Here is a 26066-nt window from a genome sequence, read left to right on the forward strand (position 1 = left end):
AGTCACATTGGGCATAATACATTAGCATAAATATCATAAAAATTCCTTACAAATATTTCTAATCTAACACCACAAAATCTTTGATTTTAATATCAAAAAACCTACACAAAAGCAATCACAGAATCCTGGATGGACTGATCAGTATGAAAGATGTTCAATATTATTTAATTTTAAGAAACACTTACTGAATGCTGAAACTAACAAGCTATTTATTGATATTTTAACAGTTTAATGGGTTTTATCAATATATTCTGGCACAACCGGCCCTTAAGAACATTTAGATTTTTGATTTGGCACAAAATGAAAATGAGTTTGAGCACACCTGACCTATTGGAATGGAGCTCAGTTGACTATGGAGGCACTGAGTTTAATGTCATGTTCAAGAAACCAGTTTGAGATTATTTGAGCTTTGTGACCTGGTGCATTATCGTGTTGGAAGTAGCCATGAGAAGATGTTCGTTGTGGTCCTAAAGGAACAGAATGACACCCAGGTAGGCAGAGGCATTTCAATAATGGTCAGTTCTCACCGAAGTCCCTTAAGCTTGCCAAGAAAATATTCCCGCCTTCTACCAGCAGCAGCCTGAACCACTGATACAATGGAGGATGGATTTATTGTCTCATGTTTATGCCAAATTCTGAGCCTACTATCTGCTTGTTGCAGTGAAAATCAAGAGTCACTGAACCAGGCAAAATTTTTCCAAACTGTTGTCCACTTTTGCTATGTGGTTTGTAGATTGAGTGTTTTGTTTCTATAGAAAGCCACATAGAATGAGTGTCTTTCCATGTAGTTTTCTGCTTCTGAAGCCTTCAATGTTTGAAGTATTTTGTGTTGAGAGATGACTTTTTGCATACCTTGGTGGTTATTTTAACTGCGGATCCTTTTCTATCATCTTCAACCAATCTGATCAATCTCCTGACCTCTGATGTCAAAAAGGTTGAATAGTTTCTTCGTTTTCATTATGTTTTCTGCAAACCCAAGAGTAAACCCTACTTGGACTGTCTGCTGGAAAGTCCAAGTAGATCAACTCTGTTTCTGAAATACTTGAACACGTCTAGATGCCTAAATACTTTGAGTTTCTGACATGTGGTTGGAGACTTTTGTTAACAGGCAAAATTAACATTTGTACCAAATAAAGTGGCCAGGGAGTGTACAGTCAGATTCTTAGATCTAAATGTGTTGTCTGCAATTTCAACTACTGCTAAAGCTTCTGTGTTTTCTAGGTTGCTATTTCTCTTGACTAAAATCCTAAAATTTGTTTTAAACAAATGAGCTGAGAAAATTGATATTATTAACTTAAATTAAAGACCTCAACTGTCGTGTTATGTTGACTAAGCTAAAACATGATTGTCATTGTGAAAAGTACACACACTTTGGTGTGGATTTGTTCCATTATTTTTATTCTTATCAACAAAAGCTGAGATCTCTCCACAATTACAACAGCATTGAGGTGCCGTGACAAGTCAGCATGATCTGCAAGTTTTGATGATTTATACGTGAGCCTTCTTTTATATTGTTAAGATTAAGGAAACAAAGAGGAGGGATAATTGTGTAGGTAACTGTGCTGCACCTGCATGCTCATTGTTATAAGGAGCAATGAGTGATCATAAATCAAGAATGATTCATCAAACCTGTAAACGAAGTGATTTGTGTATGCAAAGTTACGTTCTATATATATAATAAAATGTTTTATTAAAACTTTGCTTAGATTATGACACGCAGATGTTTCACATTTAAGTAGTTCCTATAAATAATTTTTTGTATGTTTTTGCTTGTCAAAAGATGACATAGCTACAGTACATGCTATGTATTGTTTTTTTTAACTTTCAGAAAAACTATTATCTATTTGGTTAACATTTCGTTCTGAATTCCCAGCTTGCTTTGACCTACATTAGTGCTTGCTGAACTGAATACACTCAAACAGCAAAGTCTTTGTTTTGCACCTTTGGATCATTCATTTGCACACTCCCACAAAACCCCTCGTGATTATGGAGTGCTGGCTGAAAAAGAGAGGAGCCCTTATTTCCTTCCTTCTGTTTTTCTCTCTTTCTTTCTCTTTTTTATGTAAATCATAAGGTTTTTTTTATATATTTTCCTTTTTAAATTTTTTTTATCTATAAGTAGCTTTGAGATTGAAAAAAGCACAGCTTCCTGAAATACAAAAGGCCTTCAGTACTGACAAAGAACACAGTTCTTTGTGGGCATAGCAGAAAGATTATGACAATAAAACAAAGGGCAAAGTAGTACACTAACTGAGGCTTAACAAGTTGTTGGCTTTCAGTTCCTTAAGCCTTAATTTGCTTTTCAATTTGGTCTAGCTGAGCCATGCAAGAAGGTAAAAGCCAAAATAATAGATCTGAGTGTATTTTTTTCTTCAGTTTTACTCAAAAAGGCATGTAATGGAGATGCACTATTCAGTCATCCTGCAATTAGAATCAAACGATTTTCCATTTAGCAACTTTTACTGGCGATGAGCAAATCAAATACTGACAAATCTTATCTATCCAAGTAATTGTAAACCCAATAGCTAGTCATGCCCACATGACCCACATTTTCCAAAAGGGTCAACTTTAGATCACTATCTGAAAGGATGATCTGAAAGAGGCTTTTGTTAATAATCAGTGTGATAAACTTGTTTGCTTTTTTGTGGACCTTAGAATTTTCTTATACTTTTAAGAATGCTTATTAAAAGAAGCTAACTTTAAATAATCTTTCAGTTGTTTTAATTGGGGAACAGCAACTTTCTCTAAGGAATCTGTAAGACCTCCATTTTTTAGGGCCACAATTGAGGTGGTAGAGGATGGCATGTACAGTTTGATATTTCTTACACCACTAGGGGGCCCCACATCCTAAAGAATAAACCTTATACTTCATGAAACCAGAATTTTGTACAGATCCACCTGGATTGATTTCAAGGCTTTTCATTGGTGTAGGATTGTCTAAACCTCCCACTGCCCCCCAAAAAGAAAAGAAAAGCAAAAAACAAGGTGCATTAGTAAGTTCTCTGACCCCTTTTTCTTAAACCACTTTGAGGCTGGTACTTAGTACTGTGTGTTTTTAACTATGAAAACCAGTTTTAAAGTCTAAACAAGTCATATTTTTGTACCTCTGTATTATATTGCAAAAGATCTTCAGCTAAATTTGCAGTATCTCTATCTATTCATTTAGTCTCTACTCAGTGGTGTTAAGTAAAAATGTAACATCTAGCCTGAAGTCCCAAACAGAAAGAACGAAGCCAGAGCAAAGTTCGAAGTAGATACATTTACTTTAATCTGTCCAAAAAGCTGCACATGTAAAAAGAGTTTTAAGCAAACCATACTTTTCCTAACATTGTAGCATTAGTATGAAAGTAATGAAACTTGATATGTTGATACACCTGTTGATGACGACTTTTTCTGAGTTGCAAATTAATTGTTGAATCAAATTCTACTTATTTACTCTCAAACTTTTTATCATGTCTTCCAGGAGTACAGCTGTTGTTCTTCACTTTTACTTCACTTTCTTGAATGACCACTGTGCCATGCGGTTGTTGATGGGTTCCTTGATGTATTTATCTGACTTTAAGTAGGCAGAAACCCTGTCCAGAGCCTAAAACAAAATGCAAAAGAAACAAACATCACTTTACCGTAAATCCTGACTTGATCAATTATATTTCATCATATCTGCTGGAAAGATTGGAGAGAAAAAAACATTGAGAGGAACATATTTAAGCTTAATAATTGAGGCGTCACAGAACAAAACTGGGGGCAATTACCACGGTGGTGGACAGATCATTGTAAATTTAAACTGCAGAGTGTTCTCTTACCTCAAAATGGTCCAAGAAAGCTTTGAGGTTCTTGAAATTATCCAAGCAGGGAGGATGGAACATCCTCTGCATATCCAGTATCTCGTACATGATGAAGTCTGCATAGGTGAGCTAGTTTAAAAGAAAAGATACAACATACTTAAAATTATCATTTGCAGTCAAAGGTAAAGTTGACAGATTATGTAAATAAATCAGAAATAATTATTTTGATGCAGCGATAGCGAGTACATTTACATAAGAGATCAGTGCCTAGCTTTTTTGTCAAAAGTGGTGATTTTTGGATGAATGTAGGGTTGTACAATTTTATTTACTTATTTATTTCGAACATGATAGGTAGCATAAAATCATGCACAAGAACAAGGAATGCAAAAGACACATTTTCTTTGTATTTTAGGAAGACTTAACATAGCAAGATTATTGTACAATGTTATGATATAGTTTGTATGACAATTAACCCACATTTTCTTGGGTAAACTCCTTTTGCATGATCACAATGTCTGCAATATTTTTGCTGAGCTTTCTATGGATTACTGCTAATCTCTGGATCTGCGACCTTCCAAGCAATCTTTTGTTATTGTGAAATTAGAAACTGTGATAGCAATTTTTGATTCAATATATTGGACAGATCTGTATTCATCCAGTGTGCCGATGCTTGTGTATAATAACAGATCGTCCTCTTTTTTGACATATCAACTTTAGGATTTGTCATTTTAGCTTCCCAGGACAAGAACCTTGAGGGAATAATAAAAATCAATAAAAGCCTAAATAAAAACCTGTTGCAGGCTGTTTTATAGCTGACTATTAACTCTTTTATGTTTATAAGATAAGTTACCTTGTCACCAGCAAACCACTTCCTCTGTCCCAGGAAGTCAGAGAACAGCTTCAGTGCATCTGGCAGTGCCTTCAAGTAGTCTGGCTTTAGACCTTCCTGATTTCAGAATATATATATATATGTTAGCATTAGAGGACATTAAGACTTATTAAGTAAGACTGAATATTGCACAGTTGAACAGTTATATACGTACAAGGTCAACATAGCACATCCTCACAAAGCTGGCTCTCAAGTCTAAGCACTGCTTGCTCCAGCATGTCTATTCTCATCTTCTGCTCCTCTGTGTCTCCACCTGTTTGAGGAGGAAAGTTTTCAGAGCTCACATGCAACATCTGCAACTTCAAAATTTATGTATTTTGTGGGTGAAATGAATGGACTCTCCCAAACAAAATTCCTATTTATGACAAATAATACTCACACAGGTTGTTCTTTCGTGCGAGGTATCTCAGGATGGCCATACTCTGTGTGACCTTGTTGTCTCCATCAATCAGGTAGGGCAGCTATTTTGAAATGTAAATATTGTCCTCATTATTAAAAACAAGAAACATTAAGTATATCCCAGAATAAAAGTAAAATTAAAATGCAAGTCTCCCTTACGTTGGGGAAGTCAAGTCCAAGCTTGAATTTTTCATTAAACCAGCAACTTTTGTCAAAACCTGGGGCTGTCAGAGAAAAATGGGAATTAAATTACCAAAGTAAGTAAGTTTTAAATAGTGATATATCGTTAAGCTGAAATAAATGTTAATTACCATCACCAACGACGTAAAACTTTTCCTTGTAGTTGGCCTTGGTGTACTCCAGCATGAGCCGTATGTGTCCGGCAAACTGCAGAGAAGAGAGTTTAAGGTTACACCAATTTAGAGATTTTCACAAGAGTTCAATGAGAGGATATGCCAACACACAGTTAACTACATAACCAAAGACACACAAACCAAGATGAAGCTTAATCTCTTCTTTGAAATATTTTTAGTTCAGGTAACAAAGACCTTCTGACTCATTGGTTATGCTTAACCATTACTCTTCAAAAGCAAAGTTATTTTTTATCAACTGTAAACATGTAAACCATATAATCTTTCTGAAAGTATTTAAAGCTACTGCAAAGAACAATGAGCTTGTATCTCACTGTGACATATCTGCAGCGTTGTTACAGATAAGCATTTATGGCAGTTATGCAATAAACCTTTCTTGCATAGATGTCATCTCAGAGAACCAAAAGGCTTCTGATTGGTCTGTTAGCAGAAAACACCGCAGGCTTCACAGGGTTGTCTTTTCTGTGATAATTATTGGTATGCAAAAAGGACAGTGATGAGTTTCGCAAATATAAATAAGCAAAGAATTTCAATTGATCTGCTTATGCTATCGTTGTAATCACTGTGTTGGTCCCACTTTGCAAGGACTATGTGACATAAGAAAAATGCTAAGTGTAGTCTTTATTAGAAGTGATAGTTTGGTGCCATTTGATTGAATGAAACACATTTACTATTAGTTTTTTTGATCTATAAGATTCATGTTGTCACTGTAGACTGTAAAATAAAAAATACTAACTCTTAAGACTTTTTCTAGGGTTATGTGCAGATTAAAAGCCTTGTGAATTTTATTCCCATGGAGCAACAAGTGTGCTTTAGAGTTAAATTACACTTTCGAAAGTTGGTCCGAATTGCTTGGCCATAAAGAAACACCTCTCAGTTAATGTGTCCATAAAAGCATAGTAAAAACAGTCGTGAGGCATCTTCTGCTGAAGTAAAGTGATAGCAGCTATTTCAAATGCCTGCAGAGACGGACCATCAGGAATGTATTCGCTCTGATTGCTGCTCTGCAATATGCACAATATGTTAGAGAGCTGCAAAAACATCAAGGTTTACCGATACAGTTCAAAGCAAAAGTATTTACTTACCCCTCGGACGTCCCAGTAGGCCAGTATCATGGTCATCTTGATTCCCTGTTTTTTGGAGGGAGTGTGGCTCAGAGGAAAAGTGGCTGCTGCTGGCGCTGCTGCAGAAGGATTGCTTGGCAGTGAAAAGGAGAGGACAAACAAAGTCTTTTATATCCTGTGATCCAACTGGAGGAAGAGGTGGGAGGGGTGGCAGCCGATGGGCAACTGTGTATGTACACAGTGCGAGCGGCTGAGTTAAGAAAAGTGCTGACTCATGATTGACCTTGTTTAACTGGCTACTTCTCTGTAAATGATTTCTTCTTGTATTTTTTCAGATCAAAACGATATTCAAGCGTTTGCTAGTCGGTTTGGGGATCTGAAACATGCATGGATGGGAAAACTAAATCAGCATTGTACAAAACGAAGTGGAGAATCAGTGAAAGAGGAGGCATTCAGAGTGGTTAGAGTGAAGTTATGACTCTGGGTGCACAGAGACTCCTTCACCAATCATCAGTCTGTTTGAAAAATCAGACTGATGATTGATGATGACTGATGAATATTTTCATCCCTTTTAATTTTTCCCAAACTTTATTATGTATTAGCCTGGACTGTTGAGTGAAAGACAGAAAATCAAGGTCACACTGGATTGTAGCCCACACCAGAATTGATAACATGTATGGCTTTGATAAGACAAGCAAGCTCATGTTTACTCAGCATTTTTTTTTTTTTTTTTTGCTTATAAAAGAGATAGGAACATTTTATGGCTGTGCTACGTGACTCAGCATATCTTTCAAAATTGTGCTGAGTCACAGTTTGCTGACCTAATAAGACTGAATCAATCCAAAGAGTATGATAGAACAATGTAAAGCAAATAATTATTCATTTCAGTTTCTAAATGAAAAAGCTTTGACTTACACAATTGTCAGTTCAACTGTGGTCTGTAATGTTTTTCTGTCCAGTTTATTCTTTTCATCCACAAATGAAACACTTTTTTAAGTGTTGCATTCAGAAGAATTACATTTTTGGCAATTTTTTTTTTGAATGTATCAAAATATGAAGGGTTGTTACCAGTAGAGCAACATGTCATTATTTCTTTTTCAATTTATTTTGTTTTAAATCACTGCTTGAGATAAAATCTGCCATTCCTAAAACACAAGCTTCCTGGTGCATCATATACGGCATTTTTCTTGCGCTTGCCCATTTCTATTTTTCTCTTATTTGCAATGTTATTAATCAAAAATCTGCTATGCTGCCGTTGCAGCAAAGTGTTTTAATACCAGATTAAGAACATTGCATTGATTGCAGGAAAATTTAACAACAGCTAAACAAATTGATATTTGTGAGAGAACTACGGGCAGGCTGGAGTGGCCCGATTTTAAAATAACATTTCTTCAACAATCATTTCAAACCAAGTTGGTTTGCTCAGTGCATTTAGTGAAGAGGTTTCTCAAGTCTCAACGTCGCTTCGTGCAGAACTACAAGAAACTGAATATGATTCTACAAAAAGTATCCTTGAACATCCATATTCACACTCTGATTTAAACACTTTACCATAAGGACCTTAACTGTGCAAAATGCTTTCAAGTGACATAACTTTTAACTACATAATCTTTATGTCTAAGGGCTCTCGAGATTATTTAAGTGCAATTGTTTACGACATGCTGCTTATTCAAGTGGAGATGTGTTCAAAAGTGATATCTGACTTCTCTGAGCTCTGAGTGCTGAGTCAGTGCAAAGAGGAGAAGACAAGAGGGATCATAATGATGGACTGACCAGCTGACAGAGAGGATGTATGAGCTTGGTTACAATTTGGTTGCATTGTTTTTATTAACATGATTTTATTTGTCTTTCATAAGATAATTTTATTAATCTTTCATCCCTTGGCTACTTGGAGGTTGGGTGCATTTAAAGAAAACTTTAGCAGAATAAAGCAAGTATTAGTAAAACTTCTAGATTTTCAGTTTTATTTATTTGGGCATATGATTCGGGTCTTTTATTTAAACACTAAATCGCTGACAAAGAAAATATGTCATCCCATCTATTTGATCTATCAACAAGTAAAACCAATAAATAAACAGAAGCTTACTTTGCTCTGTTTACGCATTGCTTGCTCAGTGTTAGCTCCGTTCATTTTTTTATTTACTGACCTCAAAGACACATTACAAACTGAATACTAAGGTTTAACAGCATAAATTATATTTATTCTTAACAGACACGATAATACTCCACAAATGACAGATATACAATTCTCAAAAAGGAAACATTTAGATTTTAAGTAGCCCTAATGACACCAGGATCCATAAGGCAGGAGTTTTAAAATGATTTTGCACTTTATCAATTATCAGTTTATAAATAACTTTTTTTTATCTGGCACTTCTCTATATGTGCAAGGAGTGTAAACTTAAGGAATAGATTATACCATGTACAGCTGACATGTATTCAGATGTCTTTGTAAAGAACACATGGTGGCAATCAAAGGTCAAACCATCAGCCGATACAGAGTTGTAAATCTAGTATAATGTTTTACTACAGAAGTGTAGTATCACTCTCCTTTAGGACCAAATATTGACTTGTCCTCATTCTACCTTTATGAATCACTAATAAGATATATAACAAAATGTTGCAGGTAACTAAAGATGGAGCTGTTCTCTTTGGTACAACATGATTGGAACTCAATCATCTAACATGTTTCTGTGGTTGTAATTTAATCCTGCTGGCCTGTTCTGCACACATAAAACAGATTTTGTCCTTTTTTTAAGTTTGGACATCTTTATGTTTGCAGGACATTTGTGAAGAAATTCTAGTGGTGTTATTGCGTGAATTGTTTATTGTATTTGACAGCAACTACATTCAACAGAAGTTACTGTGAATGACATGCAAGGGCATCAAAGTTAAAATTATTTGTTCATTTGACGTCTGTTCAAGTTTAAGTTAGAGAATTTTAATAAAATCAAGGAAGATGATGTGTGTGAAGGCTTCTCTGATTTGTTAGCTATGTTGCCACAGTTGCTCATGGGCAACAATTAAAGCATTGCCTCTGATTATAACCTGTTTATATAAAATGTACAGAGCACAAAATCTCAGACGTAAAGCCACCAAGTAAGAAACCTAAAGTGCAATAACGCTGCCATCCAAAGAGAGATGCTTCCATGCTGGAGCCTATTCCAACTCCACAGTGGGGTAAGCAATGAAGGCAAACAACCATGCAGACACAGCTTAAGGTGGCTTAGCGTCACCAGTAAGTCTTACATGCACGTTTAGGACAAGAGTATTCAGAGAGTACAGAGACCACATGCAAACTACATAGAAAACAAGATTTGCTTCACCAATTTCTTTTAAATGGATTTCTGTTTTTCAAGACAGATCCAACTCTGTTTGACAGAATAACTATCCACCCACAGCTATTGGATGTAGAGAAAAATTATGTGGTCACTTTGCAGAAAGACCAAAAACCACCTACCAAAAATAAAGGTTTCAAAATGGTAATCTGTGAACTATTAAATGATGTTAAAACATTAAGTTGGACCTGCGACAGACTGGTGACATGTCCAGGGTGTACTGCGCCTCTCAGCCAAAACGTTCGCTGGAGATAGGACACCAGCACCCCTCCTGACCCCGCTAGTGGTCAAGGGTGTAAGAAAATGGATGGATGGATGGAAAACATTAAGTCCATCTTTATGCTCTAATTGGTGTCTTGCAGTTTCACATTGGTCCACACTGTTACTACACATGCCCGGATGTAATGTGGTACATTTTATATTCCCGCAATAAGTCTTAGAAATATACCGCTTTAGTTTTTTTTTATTTTGTCATGTTACAACCTCAAATATGAAATCTGAAAATTGTGACTTGCTATTGTATTTAGCCCCTTTTACTAGCATACCGTGAAATTATATATATATATATTTTTTTTCCAATTGACAGACACTGTCAGGTTTGCAAACTCTGCAAATGGCTCTACTATTACTTTTTCTGCTGAATCTGTCAGATTTCAAGGATGGTAAATCTATCTATTCTCTTCTTTAACTCATGTTATTATAGGTTTGATGTTGCTGGAGCAGTGGCTGCGAGAAACAACAACTAATGAAGGACTAACAGAGATAAAATAAAAGAAAAAAAAGAACATTGGCAAACCTCCTAAATAGCCAAAAAGGTAACCAAGTAATCTGATCCTATATGTTGTTTAAATGATTTCTCTTTTCTCAGTCAATCTTGGATCCTGTTTATTATTCATGATATTTTTGAAAATGTGCAAGACTTGGTACAGCAGTTACAGACACTGGACATACAGTAAATGGTGACAGAATATGTGAACAGTCTATGATACTCTTCGAAGAACTTAGTCAAGAGACATTTTGGAAAAAAGCATCAGGAACCAAACAAATGACTCCTGGAAACTAAAGGAAGAAAACTGAAGATACACAGGTTTTAATTTCTGACGTTAGCAGCTCGTAATCATCCCATATGGAAGGTTTTTCTTTTCTTTCACAAGTGATATGTTTCTATGCTAACGGGTACAATGTCCAGATGTGGAAACGTGGCCTGTGTGTTGAGTCGTCTGTGCTGCACGTTCACTTCTCTGCCTGCACCGCTCCCATACACAATGCCCCCTCCTCCTCTATGGTCTCCAGCTCATCTGTGCGGATGGCCTGCGTGATCAAATTCAGCTCCTCACACATGGTCTCGTAGCGGTACGCCACACGGATGTCGGGAACGTTGGTGCGCCTGATGTCGTTGCTCTCCTGGCCTTCTCTGATGTAGTCTGGGCCGAGCCAGTAACTCTTCATCTGATGAGGACAGAGGGAGATCAAACTGTCTGCACACTGATAGTCTGTTTCATAACTGTGAGGCAGGTTAATATGTAATGTGCTATTAAGATGAATGCTACCTTGTGAGAGAATCCACTCATTAAGACGCTGTTCCTGGCTAACTCGCACATGTCACAGGAGCTCAGTTTCCACACCTGAGCAGCGATGCTGTACTCCTCCATCAACGGCTCCTGCGCAAAATAAACACATGCTCTGAAATCAGTGCTAATATAATTTAGAGGCAGTTTCCACCAGCAGGATTTAAATTTAACCAAGGTTTCCAGCTTTAATATTTACCATATTAAAATGTAAAAAAAAATAAAAAAAATCCACAAGTAAAACTCTATAAATGCAGAGTGCATTTGTATTTATCCAACCTTTACCCTGGTGAAAATAAATAAAATTCACTACAACAAACTAAGTAAGTGGCCACCTTTCAGAGGTCACTTCATAAGAAGATATAGAGTTTGGAAAGTAAAAGATAACAGAATAAAAACTGATATAAAAATATTCTTTTGTTAAATGTTCTTTTATGAAAGAACTCATGAAAGAAGAAAAACAAATTAATTAAATGTATGCTATGTGTTTTTAGATCAACTAAATTAGTGTATTAAGCTGTTCAAAGGATTTTTTAGGGTGCAATAATTTTTAATCGTAGTACGTTGAAGAACTTTATTGTATGTAATAATTAACTTCTTTTATCTCATGGCCCTAATAAATTTATACACAAATCCAACACTTTTCAAGTAGGCAGGACAAGCACACCTACTCCTTTTAAGATTATTTTATTTCAACGTTTTAATGTTCTCGCTGCTAACGGTTCTGTTTAAACTCAAGAGTTCATTCATGAGTTGGTAAGCGTCTAACCTTGGTAAAGTGAAACTGCAGAGGATCGTCTGTGGAGAGAGAGACCATGAGTCCTCGAGACAGGTACTCTGGCAGAGGGTTGCGGTGGTAGCTGAGGAACAGGCTGTTATTGCTGAGAGGAGACATGGCGATGCCAATCTGAGCCAAATAATACAGATACTGCAACACAGGAGCCTGGAAGAGAAACGGGCATCATGTTATGACATGCCCCAAGAGAATTTTAAAGAAGAAATCAAACCACAAAAGGAATAGAAAAGGCCTTGATGTTCTGACCAGCTCCTGAAATGTAATGTTTCTTCACAAAGTACAATAAGAACATTTTGTGGTTTTGGGAGGGGGGGGTCCCACCTTTCTAAGCAGCAGCCCATGGGAGATGTTCTCCGACAGCATGAACCCAGACACCAGGTGATGGATCGGCCCCGCTTCCCCACAGTGAGGCCGCAGAACAAGGGTGTGAGAGCCGCGCTGCCTGGGATAAAAACACAGTGTAGAAAATATTGGGAACCCGGCGAGGAACAAGACTGAACAAACAAACACCCACAGATCTTCTCCAGTGACACGCAATCAAAGAGATGAGAGAGAAAAGCAAAGGATCTAAAGAGTTTACTTTCTGAACAGTAGCCTTCAATAATATACATATATATGTTTTAAAATAACATGTACTATTAGCTGCACTAAGGTGTAATCTAACTTACCTGCGCAGGTGATTCAACACTGTCATGTTTGCATACATATAGTAGAGGTAGTAGGAATATGGCGGGTTGTCCTCCTCTGTCCAGTTGGCTGGCAGTGGACTGTCCAGGTTGAAGATATGTTGCTCTGGTTTGGATTCATCATCCACACTGTCAAAGCCAACAACCTGCAGGACAAATAAAGTGTAGATCTGTTAAAAAAAGACTCTCTGAGGAGGACGTGAAGGTGACGATCAGATTCGGTGGGTCAGTGAAGTGGCCGCACATGCTGAAGGAAGAGGTGCAGCTCTGGGTGGCTGCCAGGGTTGATTGTAACCTCAAACAAAGGCCTGAAGATATTCTCAAGCATTTCCTGGAAGTTGGACAGCTGTCTCTTCGTATGGTAGACATCACTGTCAGGGGAGAACATAAACAAATAATAATAATAAAAAAATCACTTATACATCATTGTTGCACCGATTTACTGAGTCAGATATTTACAAAGACTTCTGGCTGTTTGGAAACCTACAGAAATTTATTTTATGACAGATTAGAGTAGTCAATTCATTTATTTAGATGAAGCAATTTAAGTGTAAATATTTAACTGTAATTTAATGCAATAACCACATAATTAAATATTTATTTATGATTGTTTAAATAACCCAGCAAATGTACTAAATTGATAAATTATTAATTGAAAACCTGAATTTATTTCACATTAAAGTTTTTTTTGTACATTTAAATACAGATATTTCAGGATATATATATATATATATATATATATATATATATATATATATATATATATATATATATATATATATATATATATATATATATATATATAAGGATATTTATTTATAAAATGTATCTATTATTTGGCAAAAGTATTTATTGGACACCATCTCTTTATCAGATAGTATAAAAAGATACTATCGCCCCCTGCCGTGAGGCAAGAGAACTGCCTGCCTCACCTCGAATCTGTTCTCTGTCGTTTATGATCACGAAACACATTACACAAAAAACAGTGTACATTATATACATATGCTAAATTATGGAAAATCAGTTCATACATTAAATGTTTTTTAGCCATTTTATTGGCGACATACAGCCAGGAGGAACATGCTCTCTTAGAGAGGTTGATCAATCCCAGGAAGAAAAAATCATCAGAATTGGTTAAGCTAAATGAAAAATAGGTACTTTATAGTACAAACCACGGGGTGAAAATAGCAATATAAATGATTTTATTATTATTATTTTTCCATGATGACAGGTGAGGCTCTGCCTCCCCTGCCTCCCCTGACCGCACGTCTACTGCTCTTTATTCCGTCCATAGTTTTGAGTAAAAGTTTGATTTACGCCAGTGGAGAAACTCACAACAGTCGTGGCACCTGTACGAGCCACCGCACGTTGTTGGAGTAGACCTGGTGTCTGACGGCCCACTTGGCCAGCTTGTCCCACTCGTTTCTGGAGCGGCCGTAGATGGACAGCCGGAGCTCCACGTTCTGGTACTTGCTCTCCTCCAGGTCCGCCATCACTTCCTGAGAAGCAGTGAGAAAAAACAGCCACCAGAGGGCGACAGCGCTTTAAAAAAGATACAGTCAGGATTTCATAGGAAGTGGATAAAAGAGGTTGTGTATGCTTTTTAACGAGCACCTTTATAATGTGACCGAAGTACTTCCCCTCGATGTAGTTGTCGGTTTTGATGAAGATCTCTCTCAGGATGGATTCACCGATGGGATTATATTTAGCGTTGAATTTGTCAAACCGATGGAAGGTGTTGCGGTCCTGCAGACGGAAAACAGTTGAAACGTTTCGTTGCACCTCGTAGTTCTTGTTTATCCATTTGTAACGCTGTGTTGCTTACGGCATGCATGTCCAGAGTGTCCACACTAAGGTCAAATGCCGTCAGGTTCATGCTCTCAAACACCTCCATGAGTGTCTGACCTTTGCCTTTCTCCACATGCACAATCTCTTTTGGATATTTTTTCATGGCTCTTTTGATGAAACGAAGAAGATGCTTCTGGTTCATACAAGACGAAGCGTGAATGTGAGTGTCTACCTGCAAAACAAAAAACGGGGGGGGGGAAAATATTTTCTTTTTCTGGGTTACCCACAAATGATTATGACGGAAACGAGGTACAAGAAGGTGTGATTTTTACCTTACGAATATTGTAAAAGTCTCTATGGGGAACCTTTTTCTGTGCTGCAAGCTCCTTCATCTCATTCAGCAGGATGTGCATCTGGAATTTGGAGCTGAGATACTGAAGCCGACGATAGCAAAACGACTTTCTGTGGGGAAAGAAGACATTTCACCACACTATTTGGTTTTAAATTGATTTCAAACAATCCGTGCCTTGCAAAAGTAACCATAACCATGTGACACGTTATTTTGGCTTATCCTATTAAATCTCAATAAAAGTTTGAGGCCTAGGAAAACTTTTGCAAGGCTGTGTTTTCTACAACGCAGTGTTCAGTATTAGGAACTAGAGCTTACACGGGTCCATTAATAATGAGGGCCATCATGACGTTCATATCAGCGATGTACTCCTGCAGGTCTGGGTACGGCAGGTCGAGCTCTGTGTTCCTGTTTGGGACATCACAGTCAAACAAGTCTGCCTGCTGCCACTGGCACACGTGAACTGAGTCTAAAAACAGAAAACTCCTCAAACTGAGGATGAAGCACCAAGAAATTTGTCCCCAATATCTTACTTTTCCATAACGTCCCTGCTGGTGTACACGTGCATGACGCCGTTCACCATCTTACAGCCGTAACCCACATCGGGGGCCATGCTGGCGGGGTCCCGGTTCTCGTACGGGTGCGTGTCAGAAGCAGGTGGGTGCACCGTGGTGTCTGTGAGGGGGCAGAAATTCATGCTCGGTCTGAGCTCAGCAGCCCACACACTGTGGCAGCATGTTCAGGGGGGTGTAACAGATTGTAGAGCTTTAAATCTGTGGGGGTGCCAGGTTGTATTCCACTGAGAGAGCACTACTGCTGTCGCCTAGCATTCTACAGTCTGATCCAGAAAAACTAGCATCACATATTCACATTCTTTAATGTTAAATAAAATATGAAAATAAAGAAAGACTAAAAATAAGTCATTTTCTCTCTCACAGCTTGTACTTTGCAGTAAGCCTGTTTAATGTCTATTTTTGTTTTAGCATCTCACTCCAGAAAGGTGGTAATTTCTTTAACTGGTCAGCTGGTGGAGTCAAAAATAATAGAGTTGGACAAAGGGGCAGATTTGTTGTTTGAAGCGTGCTAAATGAGTTGCTAGTGCAGACATGCAAATGACGCTCGTGGTGATGCCTTTAGCTGAAAGGACAAAAGCTTTGGCAGCAAGTGAGACTTTTCAAAGAGCTCAACAGTAGCATCTTCTGTTGGATAAAACTAGGTCCCTCTGCTGTGGACATTCGAGATTTTGTCCATGTGTAAAAAATTATACTACAGTGAACTTCAGCTGGTGGACCCCATGTCATAATAACACCAATACATCTTGCTGGCAACGGCTAAATATATGAATCGTTACCAAAAAGGGTGAGTGACAAAGCAAACAATTTGTCAGTATTAGCAAATACTCTGTACTTCCTGTTACATTCATTTTAAATTATGTATTCATCAGTTTAATATTGATTTTAAACTAATCTCATTTAACATTTATTTTAATGTGCAACATTTTACAGGTAAGCCACAATATAAACTGAAATATTTAGTCTCCCCAATGCCATTAATATAAGACATAAGAAGAAACTAAACAATAAAACTCACAAATATTAGGGACCCTTTGTTGTAAACACTAAGGGGTCCAGGAATAGGTAAAACATGGCTCTCTGCTCCGGGTGGGAACAGCCAAGGGGCGGGACAAACAAAATTGTAATTGCCTGTTGTGGCTTGACAATTTTTCTATTTCCTGTTTGTCCAGGGGGTCTCCCCTGTTTGGTGAACAGCAACCAAACAACTGGCTACACATTTGTTTCTGTGTACTGAATGTGTTTTGGACATTTGTTTGAGTGTAGAACTGGGACAACTAGCAGAGGTCTGAAACTGGACTGAAAATGAAAAGCTGGAAACTTTCAGACGATTCTCTCCAAACCTTTCTGCATATTTTTTGAGGAGAGCAGTAACTTCTCACAGTTAATACCTAAGTTAACTTCTCTGTTTCACCTGCTCTGGCTCATTAAGTGTTGCTGTATGTGCCGACCTGCAGTGAAGCTGGTCTCTGTGGTTTCTGCCAGTTCCTCCTCTTCCTCGTAGATGTCCAAGTAGAGCGGTCTCTCGCTCAGCTCCTGCAGGTAGCGAGCCGTGGTCCTGTAGAAGCTCTGCAGCGACAGACCCATGTACTTTTGTCTGATGAACAGAGCCTTCACCACACATTTGGCAGCGTCCAGCAGATCTGTGAAGGGAACCTTCAGGGAAAAGCAACAGATTACAAAAGGTGCAAAGATAGAGTATGTCTTCACAGTGGAGGAGGTGTTACATTAACGGAGAAGAAACGCAGAAAGTTTTATTTGACTTCTCCAACTCACCCCACATTTCTCCTCTCCAGAAATACTGACTCTCTGGTACTCGCTCTCTTGGACCACGTCTCTGTCCTGCTGATTAGGAGCCTGGCTCTGCTCCTTCATAAATCTGATGCACAGGTCCATAAGTCCATGAAAATTTGACAACAATAATCATTTCATAACAAAATCTTTGCTGACTCACTCCAGGTCTGTGGCACTGTCCGTCTTCATGAACTCCTGTTTGGCTCGGAGGAGGATGTCTGGTTCGAACCTGAGCACAGAGGCCCTAAACTCACTTTGGGATCTCTGATTTGCCAACAAAACCACCTGAGTGGCTGCATTGATTACACATTTCTTTACTTTCTGCCACTTACTTGACATCCTGACTAATCTGCCGCTCAAGGCGATGGCGTTTCTCCTCCAGCTGTTCGATGGGGCTGTCCTCTGGAAACTCATAAGGGGCGCTCCGCATCTCACTCTCCGCCAGGCTGCGGGAGAACAGCTCCTTCACACAGAAGCAGAAACAATAAGTTAAGCTGACATATTAGCTTAAAAGACATATGTTCACATTAGGGGAGCTCAATGGCAGAGTTCTGACCTCAGCTATCTCCTTGTATTTCCCGTCCATGGAGGTGCGCAGGTCGATGGATTGTTTCAGGGCCACTGGGATCCCGGGTAAGGAATGCTGGGAAGTGAGAAGTCGCCGAGGGCCACGAAATTCGACTGCAGAGAAAGAGAGAGGCAAAGTGGTGTATTAGAATTTAGTGCGGCATTTGCAAATTACTTTTTGTGAAGCTGGTTAAAAGAGTATCATTATCGACAGCGAAACAAATTTTGTATGAAGATGGGCTGCGAGGCCACTCAGCGATGAAGAAGCCTTCGCTCTAAAAAGCAACATAAAGAACTGTTTGCACATTCACCTACCTTGATTTCAATTTAATTGTTTGGACATAATGACCATCGGTAAAATCAAAGGAAAAATGGGGACACTTGCAAATCTGAGAACAACGTCCCAACTAGGAATTTAGGTGGTGGCAACAAACTGTTGTAAGTTGTTTGACTTTAAATCGTAGTTCTATGAAATACTGAGGAAAGTATTCTGAATTTGAATAACAGGAAAATGAAAAGTGCATCCCTCATTATCCTGGCATTTAGAAAATATAATTCGTTTTAGTATTCAAGCCAATTTTAATCAGAAGAAATGGAGTCTGATTTAACGGCAAGAAAAGTGAATGTGTTTTTTTGTTTTTTTTACAGTGCATGTTCAAACAAACAAATATAAAACCATTTTTGCCATATGTAGAGCACAGCTTAAGCTAAGTAAAGATTTTTATTTAGGTTTTTTTTTGCTATGCACTGATGCCTGAAGTTGTTGTACCATTATGTAACAATTTACTTCTAGCTGCCTTCTCAAGTCCTTCATCATGCATGTTTTATTTTTTCTTGTTCCCCGATTCTGACATGTAAGCAAATTTATCTACACAGGCGGCTTGTGAATGTGATAGTATTTGTTTTGTAGCTCAGTTCATGTTAGTAAGGCTTTAGACTTTACATTGGTCAAAGATTTGACCTCTTTGCAGTCTCATGTGACAGATTTTGGACCAGAGTTCTGTTCTTGCATCCAGGTTGTCATTATTTCTTAATAATTTTTACTTAAACTTTTGGCAACCAAAAAGACTGCGTGGGCTTCCTGTGCAGGCTCAGATCTCTTTGAACAATTAGTGACAGTGAAGCTTTTTATAATCCTATAAAACCTGGAGCCTAAAAAACAGAAGAAGAAGAGGAAGGAAGGAAGATTATTGCTGAAGAAGCTCAGATCTAATTTACACTTCACGTAGTGAGCAGTGACTAAAACAAGTTTGCTCGGTGGGTTCTCAGCAGAGCAGTGGAGCTCAGTGCCTATTTGTGCTTTCGTACACAATGAACCATTTAGGTGAAGAGCCATCAGAGCAGAGGCACACAGGCCATTATTGCTCTGCAGGACCCCGTCCTACACAGACTCAGCTGTCACGGACAGATGAGGAGGCTTTCAGAACGTGAGAATCCTTGTGACAAGGATGGAAGTGAGTGAATGCATTTAAAGATAAAATAAAGGAAATGCAAACAAAATTTAATAAGCAAAAAGGAAGTATTTTATTACTAAGACATAAACAATGAGAGAAGGGTGAGAACTACTCACCACGGGTATAGTTTTCAGACAGATATCCATCTTTAACTCGAAACTTCCTGTCACTGAAATATTCATCATCATGTTGAATATTTCATTGCCTGCATGGCAGAGTATCAGTGGGGCTGATGTCCCTCAGTATTTATAGACCATGTTCAGAAAGAGGTCAGAGAGGATGCACTGCATGTTACAGTCTGACCTCTTGGACATCATTTGTTGATGACAGCAGCTCAGACACAACGCACACATAACCGGACAAGTAAACTGTTCTATTAAAACAGGATCATCCACCACAATCTCCAAGCTTTTTTAAACTGTTTTTTAGAATTATTAAATTGAGATTTTTTTTTTCCCAAATGTTTTTGAACACCTATTGTCTTTATTTAAGTCTGGACCCTTACAGAGTTGCAGAAAAAAGTAGTTGTTAAAAACTAATTGGCCAGCCCTCAACCCACCACACATTTGATCACACTCAGCCTAACACTGTCCAATCAACACATCCCACTCAACACAGAGAACAAGTTTGCTGGGACCACATGGCTGCAATGTCAAAACATAGACTGTATCTGAAACTCTGAGGAACAATGAGAGGAACACACACGTCTGCTGCACAGAAAAATAAAACTTAAGAGTTGATGTTTGCAGGGAAACTGTACGCTGAGTAAGCAAGACATCGTATGACATGAGGCATTTACCATAACTGTTTCTTTGAGCAATTTTAATTTCAAATATTCTGGATAATTGTTGGAAAAAAGTAAGTATGTATGTAGTTTATTTTATAATGTTTTTTGAAAGTCGTTTTGATTTGCTCCCCTGTGAGGTTTGGGGCATCACCACAGGTCACCCCACTCCTTGCTTTATTGACTGAGAGATTGGCATGACTTGCATTATTTACCCAGGAGTACAGATAAGATAAAATAGGAATCACATTCTGTATTTGATGTGAATGTGCACCATAGGTAACCTTCTCATTGAATGACACAACAAGCTTAGATGGCAGGAAGATTTTCTGAGCTTGACTCTCTTTCATTCCAAACTTTCAGCTCTAAATTCAAAAATAGTCACTGGATTGTTATTTCTCAGAGAGGTGACAACTGCACGTCACAACAGCCACAACTAATCCAGCTGCAATTCCCAAAAATATTTTTGGTGTAAAAACAAACCGGTGCACCGCCAAAATAACACCCATACCCACAGTAAGACATGGTGGTCGCAGAATCACTTGTCTGATGAAAAGTTTTTGTTTTGTCTGGAGGAAATGAAGGTCAGTTCCACGTATCAATCAGATTAGGTCAAACACATTCAGGTTTCTGCTAGAAAATTAAGATCAAGAGAAATGTACTTTTTTATGAACACATTGAGTCCAAACATACATCCAAATCAACAAAAAAATAATTTCATCTGAAGTGAAGCAAAGTTTCAGAACAGCTGAGCCAGAAACCAGAACTAAATTCAACAGAAAATTGTTAGGAGACTTGAAGAGACAATAGTATCAAAGCATAGACGTCTAAATCTAAATGCCCAGGACTTAACCAAAAGTCATATTTTCATACCAAGTTCCTTTGCCCGATGTTACATATCCTATGTTCAAAGTCAAAAAGATTTGCACTGAAAGATTACATTTAAGATGCAAAAGAAAGCTGACTGGATTAAAAAACAGAACAAAAGCATGAACAATGCTTGATAAACTGCAGTCTATAAGCCACAGACATCTGTGCAGTGCAGCAGCAGCCAAGGATATTATTTCTACTCTCAGTTCAATGGATATTAAGCCGCTCTAATGACACCGGACACTGGTGTGGAGGGCAGGATGTGACAACCACATTGGGATGCAGTAAGGCCAAGCCCAGCCACTGCCTCCAGACCTGAAGCTAAGCCCCTAATGGCTGCTATATTTGGATCAGTGGCGTTTATGGTTATATAATGACTCATCCCCTCACGGTCGGGGAGCAAACCGCTCTAAAATTAAATCCATCAGTGTTTTCCTTGGAAGTATTTTGTCCACACGGATGTTAAATTGACCAGAGTTCTCCTGCAAAATTGTTAAACTGGTTTATAATTGTCTACAGGACCTAAGAGATGCTGAAAAAAAGAGACAACACTCACCGCTTGATATCTACTGAGTCAAAATGAGGTTAAATAGGATTCACACAACAAAGAGAAAGGCTGGAGATGTCCACTCACTGGGGGCTCTTTAGTAGAAACATTTGCTCAATAACTTGTTAAAATGAACAGCGAATCTGCCAATCACCTGTTAGGGACTCAGGAGCATTTATCCACACAAAGTAAAGTAAGTAAATAGAAGGTCAGAAAGGGGAAGAAATTAGATTTAAATCATTTTAACACAGTATGGCTGTTTGTGTCAGAAAGAGATGATCTGCTGGAATCTCCAAACAAAACATTCCTTTCAGATTTTTCAGATTTATAGAGAATGTATTAAAAAAACAGAAAATATCTGTTGATACAAAAAGGCCTTGTTGACATCAGGGGTCAGTAACTCTAACAACTTGTTGCAACCAAAGTAATGTGGTTGTAACAAGTTCTGGTCCTGGCCTGTGAGTCTAGATTTCTGCTGCTGGAATCAGACTGTAGGATCAGAATGTGGCAACAACATCAAATCGATCTTGCTTTGTATCAACACTTCAGACCGGTAGCAGTATAATAATGTGGGGATGTGTTCATGGCACATTCTGGACCCCAGGCTGCACAGTGGTGCAGCTAGGTAGCACTGGTTTTGACTGAAGTCTTTCTAGAGTTTGAATATTCTCCAGTGCATGCATGGGTTCTCTCCGGGTACTTTGACCTCTGACCTCTAAAAACATGACTGTTTGTATAATTGCTCTCTCTAAATTGAGAGTGTGTGCGTGGTTATCTGTCCTGTTTGTCTCTGTGCTGTCGCGTGATGGACTGGCGGCCTGCGCAGGGTGCACCCCGACTGTCGCCCAATGACAGCTGGAGATAAATCCCAGTTCCCCCGCAACCCGGCAAGGACAAGCGGCGGGTTTAGGCAATGGATGGACTTTAGGTCCATTATTGTGTCAGTTGAGCATCATTAAATTACACACAGCTAGCTGGAGTGTTTTTCTTGAGTATTTCCATCTCATTATGACCACAGTGTGCTGTCAGAAAAAAGCTCAGATAATCTCACTCTGGGCTCTTGACCATGACAGTGAGTTCACTGTACAGATCTCAGTCTAATAGAGTGTCTTCTCTGAGCATTGTTTCCAGCAACTTGTTCAATCTATCATACAATATATAGGAAATAAAGCAGTTCTGAAAACAAAGTGTACCTAATAAAGTGACCAGTGAGTGCATATATTATTTTGTGTGAAGCTCAAGATGATTCCTGACTCTTCTGAAAATCAGATTAGATGCAAGAGACAGATAAAGTCATGTGATTCTCAATGTCAAACAAACAGCGTAGCTTTGAGATCAGTATGTTTTATTCCTTTTCCATGTCTGTAAATGTTTACCTTCTAACTCTGGGCCCTTACTCAGAATAAATGTTCAGCATGAATAAAATTCAACATCCTCCCTTAATCTCTCTGGTTTTACCATCAAACAGGCCGCTGTACAAACTACCATAGTCTACCTGCACCTGTGGAGATTTTAAATCTACAGTCAGGGCTGTGACTCATCGCCTCGGTGGAAAATATTTCTCAGTAAAACGTACATATTCTCGCAGAGGCAAGATTGCTTTGGGATGCCGGAGACTAACAATGCCGTAGAAGAGTTTTATTTAGAAAGCTCCAAGCAGAATGGGATTTATTTCTGATGCTTAGCGAATGTGAAAAAAAAAAGGCTTTCTGGTAAAACTGTCAAACGAAATGCAAAAACCAAGAGTTTTGAAATCATACATATTAGACATGTTGTTTCTACAACAATATGCTTCAAGCTAAGTGTTTCTGGTACTTCTGCATGCAGTTGACTGCTATCTAGAACCAAATAAATCCAACAGGATTTAATGACCATCTGATAGACCTTCATATTATAACTAAGCAGCATTTAAAAACTTTTTTCCTTGTGGTTCAACATTCATCTGCAGACCCTGAAACTTGCTTCTGTCTGCAGAGACAGTTTTTATCTCCATGCCCACAGGCCAAAAGTGATATAAAAACAGCCTCTTCTCTTTTTTTCTGCTTTTCATCAGCCTACCCTGTGGAAACTAAAAAACACTAACAGCCCAGATACGGTCCAGCATTACAACCCCTCCAGGATCCCACAGCTTCGGCGAGTTGCAGGCACTATCGATCTGGACTTCTTCTTTCTGCACACTTGCACCATTTTACCCACTCTGGAAATGCACCAGGAAGCAAGTTTGTGGGGCGATCAATCAGCACACTGTCTCCTCGGCACTCTAAAGACAGTGCTGCTTGGGGCTGTAGCACGAAGCCGTCAGAGGACAGCCAGAAGAGAGGTGATTGGGAAAGAGGGAGAGGAATAAAGGAGGGGGGCATTTTGTGCTTTTTTTTTTGTAATGAGGGATGAGGGTAGTGGAGCATACCTGTCTCCTCAGAGCCAGTTTTAACCAGCAGCTAGCAGAGCCAAGGGAGGACAGACAGACAGAGGGAAGGAGGGAAAGAGATGCTGTCCTGGCTGGGAGATGGAGCATGCCAAACAGCAAATGGCCCAGGATGGCGACTGCTGTCCTTTCAGCATGGGCTCAACATGATGGAGGCAAAGGAGGGATGGAGAGAAACAAATGAGAAGCACTCCAAGTCAATAACCCCCCCCAAAAACTGCAAACACACTCGTGCCTGTACATCAATGCACTCACAGAGTCAAACCATCAGTCATCTCTGCTGCTATCCATAATCTGTCCCTGTCATACATACACAGAGCAGGTCCGGCAGATCCATGAACTCCCCCTCACAGCCCCCCTCTGCTCTGCCTGCCTCCTGGTCCAGGCCAGCTGTCGCTGCACTAGCTGCCTCTGGAGCTGATCTTCCTCATTTAAAACCCTCTGACATCTATCTGGACTGTACCACAGGAGGATGAGGAGGCGGGGAGGGGGAGACGAAGGAGCATCAGCGGAAACCACCGTCTCTCCTGGGTTGAACTGGTGGAGCAGCACCCCCCTGTTCTCCGCGCAGTGGCGTGAGCTGTGTTTTGCTGAAGGGACCATGTGTTCGGGATGTTTGTGTCATGTGTATCTGAACAAAACGTTGCTGTCTCAGCTGTAAGGTTTGACATTTCATTGTCCTCCTTTTGTTGCTGTTGTTTTGATAAATAGTAGAAGTCTGAGGAGGAAAAATGTGTTCAACATGTGACCAGAGCTGAATCTCCTCTCACAAATAAACTTAAAGAGCCGCTTTGTTGTTTTCTGGAATGACCTTCTCTTTCTTCTACGATGGCATGTTAGGGACATACTAAAAAAAATAAAACAAAAATAATAGTATTATGAGAATAAATTCATATGAGAATAAAGTCATGATATTATTAGAATAAAGTCGAAATAAAATGAGAATGAAGTCGTAGTAATGTGGGAATAAAGTTACAATAGTTTGAGAATAAAGTCATAAAATTACAAAAATAAAGTCCATATAATACAAGGATAAAGTTGTAATATGAGAATAAGGTGATATTCTCATATGACTTTATGATAAGGTCATAAGGTCATATATTCTTGCAATATACAGTATGTGTCTTATATTACAGGAATATGTCATAATATGATGACTTTATTCTTGTAATTTTCTGACTTTGTTCTCGTAACTTTATTATTTTTATTTTCTTAGAGTGTCCCTGACAGTATTGACTATGTGGCCTAAAGTTAAAGTATTGGGTTACTTGTCTTTACACAGACGTGAACATGAGTTACTTCCCACTCTTAATCTAAATGTTTGAATTAGGAATGGATTTATGGGAACTTTAATGTCAGATCGGAAAGTCTGGCTCTAATACTTGGTATGCAAAATATTAACAGTTCTTTTTAGTGAAACCAATGAGCCGAACCCAAAGCCTGCAAGCCGCCCTGCACCATAAGCCATTCTGCACTGAACTTTACATCTAACACAACACCATCAGGCAAGCACTGTTCTCCTGGCGAGCACCAAACCCAGACTTTCTCATCGGTTCGTTGGACAGAAAGGTGTGTTGCATTGCCCCAGGACCTGGGAAATCAATTCCCTGAAGCTCTCTTTAGACAGTTCTTGAGCTAATCTGAAGGACACATGAGTTTGGATCCAGCATCTGTGCAGAAAGGTGGCTATCTCTGCACACTGTGTATCTCAGCATCGAATAAGCCCACTCTGTGGCCGACCGCTTCATGGTTGGTTGCTTTCATTCCCTGTCTCTACCAAAACTGAAAGAGTTAATAGCAAGAAAACTTTCTGGCTGAAGCTATTGACCAAACTCCATGCAGAAAGACCCCAGGCTGGGATCGGAACCCAGGACTTTCATGCTGCAAGGCAACAGTGCTACCAACTAATAGATGAGACTATTATTATTTCATTGTTTGTTTATGTGATGATTCCTGCTTTTTGATTGATTTTAGTCCATTTGATATCACTGCTTCAGGGGCTATTGTCTTTTATCTGTCC

The 26066-nt window shown here is 38.8% G+C and overlaps 2 protein-coding genes across 5 annotated transcripts in view; both read right to left on the reverse strand.

The window, feature by feature from the left end:
• Positions 1-3248: 3248 nt before the first annotated feature.
• LOC116726240 (glutathione S-transferase Mu 1-like) lies at positions 3249-6678 on the reverse strand. Its single transcript, XM_032572873.1, is given in 9 exon segments — positions 3249-3586; positions 3804-3914; positions 4636-4731; positions 4829-4882; positions 4884-4927; positions 5054-5135; positions 5233-5297; positions 5385-5460; positions 6530-6678. Coding segments are annotated over 9 exon segments (663 nt in total). The 5' UTR covers positions 6566-6678; the 3' UTR covers positions 3249-3487.
• Positions 6679-8687: 2009 nt separating this feature from the next.
• Positions 8688-26066, reverse strand: part of ampd2b (adenosine monophosphate deaminase 2b) — a 30302-nt gene continuing 12923 nt past the window's right edge. Inside the window, exons 1-19 of one of the 4 annotated variants that reach the window (XM_032572853.1) lie at positions 24360-24463; positions 24029-24168; positions 17956-18080; positions 17732-17862; positions 17560-17628; positions 17382-17484; positions 17057-17261; positions 15567-15708; positions 15352-15441; positions 15017-15146; positions 14722-14916; positions 14511-14642; positions 14232-14395; positions 13141-13267; positions 12879-13042; positions 12532-12652; positions 12184-12357; positions 11397-11507; positions 8688-11295 (exon numbers count right to left, since the gene is read on the reverse strand). In XM_032572853.1, coding sequence (XP_032428744.1) covers positions 11080-11295; positions 11397-11507; positions 12184-12357; positions 12532-12652; positions 12879-13042; positions 13141-13267; positions 14232-14395; positions 14511-14642; positions 14722-14916; positions 15017-15146; positions 15352-15441; positions 15567-15708; positions 17057-17261; positions 17382-17484; positions 17560-17628; positions 17732-17862; positions 17956-17985 — 2304 coding nt within the window. In that variant the 5' untranslated portion in view covers positions 17986-18080; positions 24029-24168; positions 24360-24463 and the 3' untranslated portion in view covers positions 8688-11079. Of the gene's footprint in view, positions 11296-11396; positions 11508-12183; positions 12358-12531; positions 12653-12878; positions 13043-13140; positions 13268-14231; positions 14396-14510; positions 14643-14721; positions 14917-15016; positions 15147-15351; positions 15442-15566; positions 15709-17056; positions 17262-17381; positions 17485-17559; positions 17629-17731; positions 17863-17955; positions 18081-24028; positions 24187-24359; positions 24477-26066 lie in introns of those variants that run through there. The other 3 variants (XM_032572844.1, XM_032572861.1, XM_032572836.1) reach the window with 3 other exon arrangements.

The sequence above is a fragment of the Xiphophorus hellerii genome, chromosome 1 (assembly GCF_003331165.1).
Source record: "Xiphophorus hellerii strain 12219 chromosome 1, Xiphophorus_hellerii-4.1, whole genome shotgun sequence".
Classification (NCBI taxonomy): domain Eukaryota; kingdom Metazoa; phylum Chordata; class Actinopteri; order Cyprinodontiformes; family Poeciliidae; genus Xiphophorus; species Xiphophorus hellerii.